We start from the raw sequence: 13,582 nt of genomic DNA, 5'->3' as shown, positions 1-13,582 counted from the left end.
CTTAAATCCACATATTGTTGGAAATGTTCGGTTGAACTGAGAATAAGCAAGAGTTGCGCTTGAGCAGCTCTTTCAGGCAACAACACACGGGTGGGATAGCAATGGCACGGAACCTTCGAGTCCCGCTGTTTCGGTTTTGATGCGCAGGAGGGAAGCGGGCAGGAAAAGCACGGATTGTTTGCAGGAACCCTGATCTCCTCCTCCTGAGCGCTGAACTTGAGCAGCGTGGGCTGCCAGCTTCTTCGCATTTGCTCCTGGGCGATAAAGTGATTTCCCCTGCTGCTGTTGCCCAAGGAGAGAGAGAGGATTTCTGAGGTACAAACGGGATCTCGTTTGCCCTCTTTCCCCTCCTCGGCCACCCGCTTGTTTGCTCTGTGAGCATGGCCATTCGGCACACCCGGCTCCGCGCTGCCAGCCTCCGGCTGGGACCGAGCCGCCCCGGGAAGGGGAAGAGCTCTGCGCGCGTTCCCAGGCTGGGGTATCCGGCAGGCTCTGGGGCAGGAGAGGCGGGTACGCGGCATCCCTTCGGCTCGGGCGCGCCGGTGAGTGGCTTGCCCTGGGGGTAGCAGTCTGTGGCGGGCATCGCTGGCGGGCGCGGCTGTTTTGCACAGTGTGTGTGTGTCGCGCAGGCCCTGGGGTGCCAGCGGGCAGTGCCGAGAACGGGCGGACGGGGCTGGGGGGCGGTGCAAGGCGGGTTGTGTAGAGGATGGGTGCCTGGCGGGTGGGTTGTTGTGAGCACGGTGGGGGGGAGGGTGCTGCACGGGGGAGAAGGTGACGTCGTGTACGGGAGGGAGTGGGGTGTCGGGGTAGTGCAGAGGGCTGCTCAGTTCAGGGGTCTCTTTAGAGGGTGGGGTAGTGCAGAAGCTGGGGTCATATCTGATCGTGAAGAAGAGGGTGCGGGATGGAGGGGTGCTGCGGAGGGTTGGGCGGCAGGAGGAATCTGTGCAGTGGATGGGGCATTATGTGAGTTGGTCAGAGGGTGCGGGAGGGGACAGGGCAGAGGATGGGGTGTGCAGAGAGCGGGGGAGGGTGGTATATAGGCTGTGAAGGGGGCGATGCAGAGGATGGGGTGTGCAGAGAGCGGGGGAGGGTGGTATATAGGCTGTGAAGGGGGTGATGCAGAGGATGGGGTGTGCAGAGAGCGGGGGAGGGTGGTATATAGGCTGTGAAGGGGGCGATGCAGAGGATGGGGTGTGCAGAGAGCGGGGGAGGGTGGTATATAGGCTGTGAAGGGGGCGATGCAGAGGATGGGGTGTGCAGAGAGCGGGGGAGGGTGGTATATAGGCTGTGAAGGGGGCGATGCAGAGGATGGGGTGTGCAGAGAGCGGGGGAGGGTGGTATATAGGCTGTGAAGGGGGCGATGCAGAGGATGGGTGGTGCAGAGGGCGGGGTGGTCTGTGGGGGGTGCAGGAGGAAGTGGAGGTAGGGTGGGTTGGGCAGAGGGTGCGGAGAGGCTGTGCCCAGGGTAGGTGGGGCAGCCCGTTGGTTGAGTGGAGGTGGAGTGGCGAATGGGCGGTGCTGCCCCATGCTCCAGCCTGTTTCTGCTATTTGCTCTCTGGTTTGAGGTCGCCTGCAGCCTGAGTCTACCCCAGGCCATTATTTAAATGCCTTTCCCTGGTGCCTGGGAGCTCAGTAGTCCGAGACATCCAGGGCTGATGATCTGTGCTCCAGTCCTTCAAACTCCACCGATCACAGGGGATTATGAACTCTTTTGGGCAGCAGCCCGCAAATCCACAGTCGGCCCCCCTCCAGCATCCCAATGCACAGGATTTACTGGACATGGCGGTGTACTGTGATAACCTAATGTACCCGCAAAACCTGCACCACCATCACCACCCACAGAGGCCATCAGCTCATCCAGCAGGCTATGGGCTGAGCGAATATAGCCCCCCAGCAGCGAACCCCTACCTCTGGATCAATGGACCTGCCATCAACGCGTCTCCTTATCTCTCTGGGAATAATGGGGCTTCTTTCATCCCCTCAGGTTATGGGACCAGCCAGAGACAGTTCCTGGCCCCTGCATCAGGCTTTGCAGGGGCAGATCTCAGCTGGTTGTCTCTCTCCAGCCAGCAGGAGTTTTTTAAAATGGTGAGGCCCCCCTACTCCTACTCGGCTCTGATAGCGATGGCCATCCAAAACGCTCCGGAGAAGAAGTTGACCTTGAGTCAGATTTACCAGTACGTGGCCGAAAACTTCCCTTTTTACAAGAAGAGCAAAGCTGGCTGGCAGAACTCCATCAGGCACAACCTGTCCCTCAACGACTGCTTTAAGAAAGTGCCCAGGGATGAAGACGATCCAGGTAAGGAAACCCCCATTCTTCTCCTGAGTGGGAGCACGTTGCATACAGGTACTGCGTCGCCAAGGGACTAAAGTCACACCCACGCTGGCATTTGCAACGGACCAGCTCCCAGGCCCCCAGTGTAAAATGCGAGTATTATTTATCAAGGGTTGAAATAACAGCGGAGCTCACTGAAGGGTGAGTAGAGACGCTTTTGGATGCTAAACTTCGGGCCTGTTTAACATTATTAGCACGCTGGCTGTAAACGCAAATAGCAGCTTGTGTTGAGGGGCGGGTGGCTAGTTACACGTCGGTTAACCATTGCAGAGGTCGCTGTCGCCAGGGGGCAGGGGACTGGCGACTGCCCCCGCAGTATTCTGCTCTTCTGCCCTGTGAAGCTTTGACCAGTCAGGTATTGACTAACGGGACAAAGCCCTGGCCCAGCTGTACCCCCATCCCCTGAGCCCATGTGCTGTTCCTTTATTCACAGGGAAAGGCAATTACTGGACCCTAGACCCGAACTGCGAGAAAATGTTCGACAACGGCAATTTTCGAAGGAAGAGGAAAAGGCGGTCGGAGGCTCATGGGTCCAGCGCCCCGGGAGCGCCCGACAAAGCGGAAGACGAGAGCGGCGGTGCCTTGAAGTCTCCAGACTCCTCCGGCCTGGTGGGCCTGGGCTCCCCTGCACCGCAGCACTCTCCGGCCGCCGGGAGCCGGCCCAAATCCTCCCCCACGCCGGCGCTCCAGCGGAGCCCGTGTTTCTCCAGCTTTGCCTCCAACATGCAGGCCATTGTCCATGGGAACCAGGGCTTCGCGAGGCAGCTCTCGGGAGGGCTGGCGGGCGAGTTTTCAGCCGGGAGGCAAGATGTGCCTGCTCCGAGTTCCTGCTCCGCTTCCAGCAGCGGCACTGAGAACTCCGAACTGAGTCCCCTGGCCCACTCGAGAATGAACGGCTGTGCCAGCGGCCAGCCAAGTGGGCTCATTAACAGCTTCAGCGTCAATCATCTGATTTACAGCAGGGACGGGACAGAAGTTTGAACTGACTGTGGAATAACTTCGGTGCAAATCACAGAAGCCATGTTCTGTGCCTAGAAGTTTGTACATACCATGGTACCCAAAATAGTTTCTTGTTAGTTTTGGACACTGTGTTATTGTGCCTTAGAACGAACACACCCACACACCCACACAGAGACACACCCACACACGAATTAAATGTCTATAGACTCCATTTGACTGAGGTGTCCCCACACCCAGAATCCCATCCAGTAGTTTGTTTACAGTATTGATGCTATGCATACAGATCTAGACGACTGACCTTAACAAAATGCACTAATACACAAGATAGAAATATTTTTGTAATATATACATTATATATAATGGCTCTCTACAGCTGTTAGAATAAAGTAACCCTTTTTTGAAAATCGAGGTGAGAGCGCCTAGAGGTGACATTCCCATGTAATGTGCTGCTGATCTCTGCAATCTAGGTAACAAAAAGCTCCCCAATCGTGTGGTTTTTTTTTTTTTTAATTCTAACGCGATGCAAAACTATTTTCTTCTTTTCTACGTTTTATGGAATTATAACATTTTTCCATCTAATACTTAAAATTAAAATGGCTTTTCCTGACAGACGACAATGAGGTTTATTTGTTCTTTCAGGTTTTTCCGTTTAGAAAATGACTTCGCGGTTTCAAACTGTCGTTGTTCTGTATACACGGTATATTTTTCAGTCTGAGGGGCACCAGTCCCGGAATGCTAATGTTGGCAATACCAAAAAGAGGCTCTTTCAGCTTGGTATAATTGAGATATTGGACACACTATATGCATGGTATCCATTTTATTCTTCTCCAGACTTTAACAGCATAACAAGAGTTTGGTTTAAACAAACGGGTGCCTTCTTAAACTAAAATAATGACTACAAATAATTCTCACTGGGAATTTAACACAGAATTGAAGCCAGTTAACTGCAAAGTTGTTTTTCGGTGCTTTAATACCTTCAAGTAAAGCGCAGTATTGCCCGATACTGATTTTGGAAACCTGGTGTCTGTCATCGAAGTTAACATTTGTCCCGAAACCTGGGAGCTGATAAGGGCTTTCGAGCAGATAGGATGGAGGGTGAATGGAGTGGAGTACAGCAGGTTTGCTAACAGACAAACTCTCCTGCGAATAAGAGCTGGGAAAGACTTTCCGGTCTGGTGGGAAGGTCATTCGGAATCGAAACGTCAAATACCTGAGATTAAACCGATTTTTCGACAAGACAAAATGGAGCTTAAGGCCCCCCAAAAGGAGAAAAATATCACCTTAAGGCTGCTATTGGAAACGCCATTTCTAATTCAGTCTTTTCTGAGGGGTTTTGCTTCGGATTGGGCCTTTATTCAGGGAACCGGCCATGAAATTGATTTCTCAAACATATAAATGATTTGCAAATACATCTGAACTGGGGAGATCCTCAGCCAGTTTATACCAGCTGAGGATCCGGCCTTCTGACTATACTATAGTCATTAAATGTTTGCTATATTTAAAAACAAACGAACAAAACAATCCGATCGCAGTCATGTTCCTTCCACTTAAATCTCTCTCAAGGCGCCGGTGGACTTTAAGGAGCACAGAGCCAAGGAACCATTCTTGATCCTATGCGAGTCTAACTGCCAAATGGTTTACCATGGCTGCAAGCGCTAGGAAGATAGTTACAGCTGTGCGGAGTTCTCCTGCAGCCAGGAAAACGTACCACCTCCTGCAATGTGTGTCGAAAGGAGACTTCGCTAGTGGAAGGATCTGTGTTAAGTAAATCGAGTATCTCTTAATACCTAGCTTATTTTAGGACGACAACCGACTGCTCCAGGTGTGCCAAAGGGGGAGAAAGGGAATCGTATCTTCCGCTGTGGAAATATTTTTGATACTTTAGCACCAGGTGTTTTTCTTCATTCTACTTGTTGTTCATTCTCCTTTACCGTAATAACCCACAAATATACTGTGAGCACTGGCTTACAACGAACTGGCATTTAAAATATTAGCCTTCAAACAATTGGACCCAGCTAGGATTTCAGCCGGTTAAAAGTGAGTCTTGTCTTTCTGCCTTGCAGAGGTTTAAATGGAGGCTCCAAATATACAAAAGGTTTCAGAGCTGAACTTGTAATTTGGTGTCGGTTAGGACGCGTTTTAAGTGACTGCTTAACTTCAAATAGAGCCTGGCTGACTGAGGCAAAACCTGTGCCTACATTGTTGAAATAAACCCAGCCATGAGCAGATCCCAGCAGTCCTTATTTTGTTTTACAGGGCGTAAAATCCGTTCCCCTGTTTTCACACTGTGGTACTATCAGCAGGTTCGCGTGTTGAGCGTCCAATCTTCAGGACCGTTTGTAAATAAACTCTTTTATTTTTTCCAACACAAAAGATCATCTTTGTGTCAGCCCATGGAGCTGACAATAATTTATATGAAGAATTTCAGATTTAATCGAGCGTCCAAAATTAATCCGGATCCCCGCTGAGGAGCTCTTTAATTACTAGTTTCCTGAATGCTAACCTCTTCAACGATCTTTTTTTTTTTTCCTGGGGCGGAGGGTAGAAATTTAGAGGACAAACCCTGTTCTCCCACCCCAACTATGGAGACTTCCAAAATTCGGTCCGAGAACTTGTATCACGCTTTTTCCTGTGAGTCATTGCTTAAGAAGGATAGATTTTTGAAAATTAATTGCCAGTTGGGGGGGGGAGCTTTATTTCTCAATATTAAAATTAAATAAATGGAAGAGAGTTATCTGAGGCAGGGAAGCTTGCAGGATATTAATTTACCATTCGGGATAGTCTTATAAAAAACTAACGCCAACAAACTTTTCTCCTTGGTGTGCCTGGTGCTGCAACATGTCTGATGTGGGATAGAACTTGCGGGAGATTTATTAAAAGAGAATGAACATTATTGCTTCAAAAGGCCATGTTCTAATTTGTCCTTTTCTAAGTGCTAACTGGAGAAAAGACTCCGAAGTTATATATATTTTTATAATGTAATATAAGAAGCTTTAAACAACTAGAAAGCTAAATCTGACATTGCAGATTTTAGCTAGCAAAGTTCAAACTTCTAAATCACTTGGTTGCTTGTCAATTACATAAAGCTGGCTCAGAGCAATGGCTCTAATTAGCGAGAGGGGAGTGTTTGGGCAAAAGTTCAGGTTAAGTTTGTACTTTTTATTAAATATTTGATAGGAATCAAGATCGGTTTGGCTAATACTACTCACTTAACTTCTTATTGCCTGGTGCCTTTTTCCTCTTGGTTTTAGATCGTGCTTTGAAGGTCCGTGAGTTTGAATAACAAACAATATGATGTATTACACAATCTGTTAAAATGAGTTTGGAGGCTCCACCTCTTGCACATGATAAAAATATAGGTCTGCTAAAAAGAAAAAGCTGGATAAATGACTGATGTACCTTGGATTCACTTGTTGAAAGATATGCTGGAAAATGTTTTGGTTTTTAAAGCAGCAAGCTTAAACAGCCCTACAACTAAACTTAAGAGTTTAAAACTATGTGGGATTGCGTGCTTCCAGAAAAGAGGAGTTAAAATATGCAAGATTTATGTATGTGTAAGGGTTTTTCTAGCTAGGCAGATGTCTTAAAAGAGAATCCAACTCTAAAACAGGCCTAGAATGAGACTTCACTGTAGCTATAGCATTTGACCAGTGTCGAACTGCAGTCTTGTAAATAACATATTTATATAATGGAGCAGTTGCGAATGCTGCATATGAGAAAAATTGCTATTTCCAAGCCTGGCCATTAAAATAGAGTAAATATAATCCCTGTATTTTTACCTATATTTTTATTTCTAAAACTGTCCATTAAAAACAATATTTCACGTCTAGTCGGTTAGTTTATTTTACAGCTGGTCAGAATAAAAAACAATGTTTCAAGATATTGTTTCATAGCGTTTCAAAACAGTAACAACTGGCTGTAACACTGACGTTATTTGTTTGCAGTACGTTTAATTTTAGTTGCTTCCTTATAAAATGCTGGTGAATACGGTAAGTAAATTACTAATTTGCAGAATAATGTGAAGAGCCAAACTTGTAGCTTGACAAATTCCTGTTGCTAAATTTCTTGCAGCAGACGGATAAAGAGAGATACATTAAGCTATAAAATCTGCTTTTAGGTTCTGAAACACACTGATTAAAGTAAACTGCGTTTTATTAGGAAGAACAAAGAAACAATACCTAATTTATAATTAAACACAGATAATAAAAGGCAGGAGATGGGAAGGGGTTTGGGGAACACAGCCCTACCCCAGATAAATGTGTGTTTTTCTTTTAATAAGAGACATGACGTGCTGAAATCAAAGCAAGTAAATAAAGTAAAACACCTTATAATTGGTTTATAACTGAACGCATTCTTTCCATCTGCGGTCAGGAGTAAAGTGAAATTGACATGAGTCCCACAAACAAGTTCCGTGCTAGCAGCCGCTAGACAATACGTGTTGGCAGAGCCAAAGAACTCCCCCTGAGACAGACTGAAGACACTGTGACCTCAGAGCTGGGAAACAAATTATATCACTCAACCCACATTTTCTTTTGCTGCAGGATTACAGTGATCCGGATCCAGCTATATTGACCGAGTGAAGTATTTTTAGCTTGGGGCAATTTACATCAGGGTAAAGAGTAACATTTACAGCTCCCCTGAAAACACGCAGCAAAACTGGAACAGGAGATTCCACTTCGCTATAGGTGTCTAGCCATTTTCGACCATGGACATTCTCTGTCACTTTATCGTAGACAGTGCGTCTGATCCTTCATCCACTAAAATCCGGAGGAGTTTGGCCATTGACTTCAGCGAGAGCAGAATCTGGATCCCTTTTCCTGATCTTGCTCCCACGGACTCCGTGTATGTCAAATGTCTAGGAAAGCCAGCCGTCTGTCTATTTATGAGCTGTGGTCTAATTCTGCATCGTTTCAGATCGGAAGAAAAGTTTATTTGTAAATACAGATCAGTCTAAACTACGCGGTGAAGTTGTAATTCCTTTACGTAAAAGCATCTGTTCCGGGAAGAATTGTGTCAGCAGGGGGGCAAACGGTATAATTGCTGATTTTAGTGAAAACGTATACATATAGGCTGTTGTATATAAGCAACCCACGGGTTTCCCCCCTTCCTAGTTGAGTGAAGCATTGCCTTGCTGTTTGTCAGGCTCCAACTTGAAAGAGTTTAGGGCTGTACAAAAGACTTTTGCATCCTGGCCAACGGTGGTTAGAGACCTGAGCCTGTCGCTGCCTTCTTTGCTCAGGCCAAAAGCCCATTGGAGCCCAGAAGTAGTCTTCGTTGCAGAGTTATTTCTTGGAGATTTTCAGGATTGCCAAACTATACATATTTTGTTGAGCTTCAGCATCTCACTACATCTGCAGGCAATGAGCCAGAACTCCAAGCCGAGACAAGCTGCACTTGGGGCAGGATTAGGGGGATGGCAACGGTGGGTTTAGGACATCTTGATGTTTCCCCGTGATCCGAGGCAGTGCAGGAGCTGGCTGACTGCTCAGAGAAAATTAGAGCAATCTGAGGGCTGTTTTATCTTGTGCTAGCTGTCCATGTAGGGAACAGTTGGATATAGGCATACCCCAATAACACTTCCTTTCATTCAAGCATAGAGTGGGTAGGGAAGGCTCTGTACACTACTACCAAGGCGTCTCTTACATAGGGAGAATATTCAAGAAGCTAGTTAAAACAGGTTTATGGTTGATTTGAGCCAGGGCATACTGGTAAATCTGGACCAGTTATACTAACATTGAGATTACAATATACCAAAGCTACCACTATCTATCTAGAGCAGTGCACTGCTTTTGTATACAAGCAGATGATAATCAAAATGCTTCTTTTTTGGAAGCAAAATGTGATCAACCATTTGCAGTGCTAAGTGGTACTGTAGCTGGTGGATTAGTGGCTAACCTGCTTTAACATTTACCTCTGGAACTGTGGTTTGAACCCAGCCTCAGATCCTAAACCAAGGGAGTCTGGAAGTCTCTCTAAGCAAACAAAGGTCCTCCTTACAAAAACAGCCAGGCATAATTTGGTTACTATTCCTCCCCACGAAATGGCATAGAGTGAGCTTGGAGAGTGCATAATGAATGACCTCTGGCTCATAAGGATAAACTTAATTTCAGCTGCATGTCAACCAGACCTGTAAGGTGCCGGGTGGATTAATTTAAAGAAATGGAAAAGTCGGATGATGAATTCCAAATAATATATTTGGTTTTGCCACAGAATACTTATCTCTTAAAGAATCTATAATACGCTGAAAACCAGGGAATTACTTTTCTTCAGAAAAACAAACCAACAAAACAGCACCACAAAACACCTTAGTCTGTAAATGGATTGAATTTGAGCCCAAACATTTTAGTCTTAGCTCTAGGGGGTATAGTAAATGCAATAATTCTCTATGCTACACTGGATTTTTGGATAAACAGAAGATGTTTACTATAAATTCAAACAGGCAGTGGCAAATGAAATTTGTTTGCTCACTTTATTTTCTGTTTTCACACACAGAGTAGACAGAGCAAATTAAGAACATAAGAATGGCCATACTGGGTCAGACCAATAGTCCATGTAGTCCAGTATCCTGACTCTGACAGCAGTCAGTGTCGAATGCTTCAGCGGGATTGAACAGAACAGAACAGGGCAATTACTGAATGACTCATCACTGTCATACAGTCTCAGCTTCTGGCAGGTGGAGGTTTAGGGACACCAGGAGCATGGGGTTGCATCCCTGCCCATGTTGCCTAATAGCCATTGATGGACCTATCCTCCATGAATTTATCTAATTCTTTTTCAAATTCGGTTATACTTTTGGCCTTCACAACATCTCTGGCAATGAGTTCCATTGTGGATTGACTGTGCATTGTGTGAAGAAGTACTTCCTTTTGTTTGTTTTAAACCAGCTGCCCATTAGTTTCATCAGGTGACCACCTAGTTCTTGTGTTTTGTGTATGTTCACTTTCTCCACAGCATTAATGATTTTATAGATCTCTATCATATCCCCTCCTAGTCATCTCTTTTCTAAAATGAACAGTCCCAGTCTTTCAAATTTCTTCTTGTATGGACGCTGTTCCATATCCCTAATCTCTGCCCTGTCTCTGCACCCTTTTCAATTCTAAAATACTGTGTTTGATATGAGACACCCAGAACTGCACGCAGTATTCAAGGTGTGGGCATACCATGGATGTATATAGTGGCATTATGATATTTTCTGTTTTATTGTCTATCCCTTTCCTAATGGTTCCTAACATTCTGTTAGATTTTTTGAGCAGATGTTTTTGAGAGAACTATCCATGAATACTCCAAGATCTCTTTCTTGAGTGGAAACAGCTAATGTAGACCCCATAATTTTGTATGTATAGTTGGGATTATTTCTTCACGTGTGCATTATACAATGCACATAAACAATGTGCATAAACAAACTAGAGAAATGCAACCTAGATGGAGCTTCCATAAGGTGGGTGCAAAATGGTTGGAAAACCATTCCCAGAGAGTAGTTATCAGTGGTTCACAGTCATGCTGCAACTACATAATGAGTGGGGTCCCACAGGGATCAGATATGGGTCCAGTTCTGTTCAATATCACCATCAATGATTGAGATAATGGCAGAGAGAGTACACTTATAAAGTTTGTGGATGATACCAAGCTGGGAGGGGTTGCAAGTGCTTTGGAGGATAGGATTAAAATTCAAAATGATCTGGACAAACTGGAGAAATGGTCTGAAGTGAATAGGATGAAATTCAATAAGGACAAATGCAATCAGTTGCACACATACAAAATGGGAAATGACTGCCAAGGAAGGAGTACTGCGGAAAGGGATCTGTGGGTCATAGTGGACCACAAGCTAAATATGATTCAACAGTGTAACACTGTGCAAAAAAAGTGAACATCATTCTGAGATGTATTAGCAGGAGTGTTGTAAGCAAGACACAAGAAGTAATTCTTCCCTCTACTCCGTGCTGATTAGGCCTCAACCGGAGTATTGTGTCCAGTTCTGGGTACCACATTTCAGGAAAGATGTGGATAAATTAGAGAAAGTCCAGAGAAGATCAACAAAAATGATTAAAGGTCTAGAAGACATGACCTATGAGGGAAGATTGAAAAAATTGGGTTTGTTTAGTCTGAAAAAGAGATGACTCAGAGGGCACATAACAGTTTTCAAGTACATAAAAGGTTGTTACAAGGAGGAGGGAGAAAAATTGTTGTTCTTAACCTCTGAGGATAGGACTAGAAGCAGTGGTCTTAAATTGCAGCCAGGTCAGTTTAGGTTGGACATTAGGAAAAACTTTCTAACTGTAAGGGTGGCTAAGTACTGGAATAAATTGCTTAGGGAGGTTGTAAGGGTGGCTAAGTACTGGAATAAATTGCTTAGGGAGATTGTGCAATCTCCATCATTGGAGATTTTTAAGAGTAGGTTAGACAAACACCTGTCAGGATTGGTTTAGATAATACTTAGTCCTGCCATGAATTCAGGGGACTGGACTAGATGACCTCTCGAGGTTCCTTCCAGTCCTATGATTCTATGATTATGTTGCACTTATTAACATTGAATTTCATCTGCCATTTTGTTGCCCAGTCATCCAGGTTAGGGAGATCCCTTTGTAACTCTTCACAGTCAGTTTTGGACTTAACTATCTTGAGTAATTTTGTATTCAACTGCAAATTTTGGCACCTCACCATTCACCCTCTTTTCCAGATCATTTATGAATATGTCACCAGTCCCAGCACAGATCCTTGCAGAAACCCCTCTATTTATGTCTCTCCATGGTGAAAACAGACCATTTATTCCTACCCTTTGTTTCCTATCTTTTAACCAGTTGCTGATCCATGAGAAGAACTTCCCTCTTATCCCATGACTCCTTACTTTGTTTAAGAGCCTTTGGTGAGAGACTTTGTCAAAGCCTTTCTGAAAGTCCAAATCCAATATATTGACTGGATCACCCTTGTCCAAATGCTTGTTGACTCCCTCAAAAAATTCTAATAGATTGGTGAGCATGATTTCCCTTTACAAATGCCATGTTGACTCTTCCCCAACATACTGTGTTCATCTATGTGTCTTTGATCATTCTGTTCTTTACTATAGTTTCAACCAATCTGCCTGGTACTAAAGTTAGACTTACTGGCAATTGCCAGGATTTCCCCTGGAACCTTTTTTTAAAATTGGTGTCACATTAGCTACCGTCCAGTCGTGTGGCACACAGGCTGATTGCAGCTATAGGTTACATACCATAGTTAGCGGTTCTGCAATTTCATGATTGTATTTTAACACAAACTGGTTGAGGTGAAGCCTAAGGGCAAGCCTACTGTTCACATTGACCAACTAACACATGTTAAAATACAATTTGCCTTGTCTACATTAGTTTTAGTTAAAACATGTTAGCCAAAGTGTTTTAAAAATACATCTCCTATATATTGTTAAGACTGAAACCTAAAGATGTCAGTTTAAATGTCAACATTAACTACTTCACTGCTGATCATTTAGCAGATGCATCCAACTAATCTGTTAATTCCACAATCCTAAACCACTTCATATTACATCTGCCACCTACCGAGTGTCATAATCCTCAACTTCCCCTGACAACTTCTATGATGTAGTTCTGCATTTTCAATTTGGCATAATTAAACATGGAAAATGTGTGAATAATTTCAAATAGGCTGGATTTAATATCAAAATAAATAACACTGGGGCATCTGTAATGACTGTACTATCTCATTTTCTCATTTAGTTCATTAAAACCTCAATTTCTAAAATTTAAATGAAGATGCCACAAAATTTCTAGCTTGCCACATCAGAATGCTGCTGAATCCAGGTACACTGAGCCTGATATATAAGGCTCACATCTGCATTGCTTGTGCAAATTAAGGTGCCTTATGAAAGTTCAATACAGTGTTTCTAGATTGTTATGAAATTTGCTATAATAATAATAACATATCCTGAACCTTCTTATCATTCCCATGAAGGGTACTTTCCAATACGGTGAATATAATTTGCATCCACTTTTAGGTCTCCTCAAACTTCCTAAGCAGTATAAAGGGGCATTAATGTATATAGGATTTGGCTGCCTGTCTCTGAGCCTGATAACAAAGTTCATTTTTCTTTGTAACACTTACATTGTTTTTGTCTCCAGAACTACAGACAATTTCATCCCGTTCCCCTGTTCATCTGTGCAGTCTCTGACAAACCTTTATCAAGAATAGTCATTATATGAACGTAAGGGGGGGAGGGAGGCAGGCAATCACAAGAGAAAAGTTAGAAAAAAGAAATATTTGATAAGGTATGTGCGTATTACAATAATTGGGCAATAT

The 13,582-nt window shown here is 44.3% G+C and overlaps 1 protein-coding gene across 1 annotated transcript; it reads left to right on the top strand.

Annotated features, from left to right (window-relative positions):
- The first annotated feature begins 1,501 nt into the window (after nt 1-1,501).
- Nucleotides 1,502-3,824, top strand: FOXI2 (forkhead box I2). Its single transcript, XM_084635225.1, has 2 exons — nt 1,502-2,299; nt 2,769-3,824. The coding sequence occupies exons 1-2, from the start codon at nt 1,702-1,704 to the stop codon at nt 3,314-3,316; spliced, it is 1,146 nt and encodes a 381-aa protein (XP_084491351.1). The 5' UTR covers nt 1,502-1,701; the 3' UTR covers nt 3,317-3,824.
- Nucleotides 3,825-13,582: the final 9,758 nt, after the last annotated feature.

The sequence above is a fragment of the Lepidochelys olivacea genome (assembly GCF_965140295.1).
Source record: "Lepidochelys olivacea isolate rLepOli2 genome assembly, chromosome: 7".
Lineage (NCBI taxonomy): Eukaryota > Metazoa > Chordata > Testudines > Cheloniidae > Lepidochelys > Lepidochelys olivacea.
Note: the sequence above shows the minus strand (reverse complement) of the source record. Positions and strands in the feature narration are given on the sequence as shown.

What these genes read in the sequence shown, in the direction of transcription:
- FOXI2 (XM_084635225.1), top strand. Translation starts at nt 1,702, where the DNA reads ATGAACTCTTTTGGGCAGCAGCCCGCAAATCCACAGTCGGCCCCCCTC. An exon ending in CAGGGATGAAGACGATCCAG is followed by an intron (nt 2,300 to 2,768) that starts GTAAGGAAACCC and finishes CTTTATTCACAG; the next exon opens with GGAAAGGCAATTACTGGACC.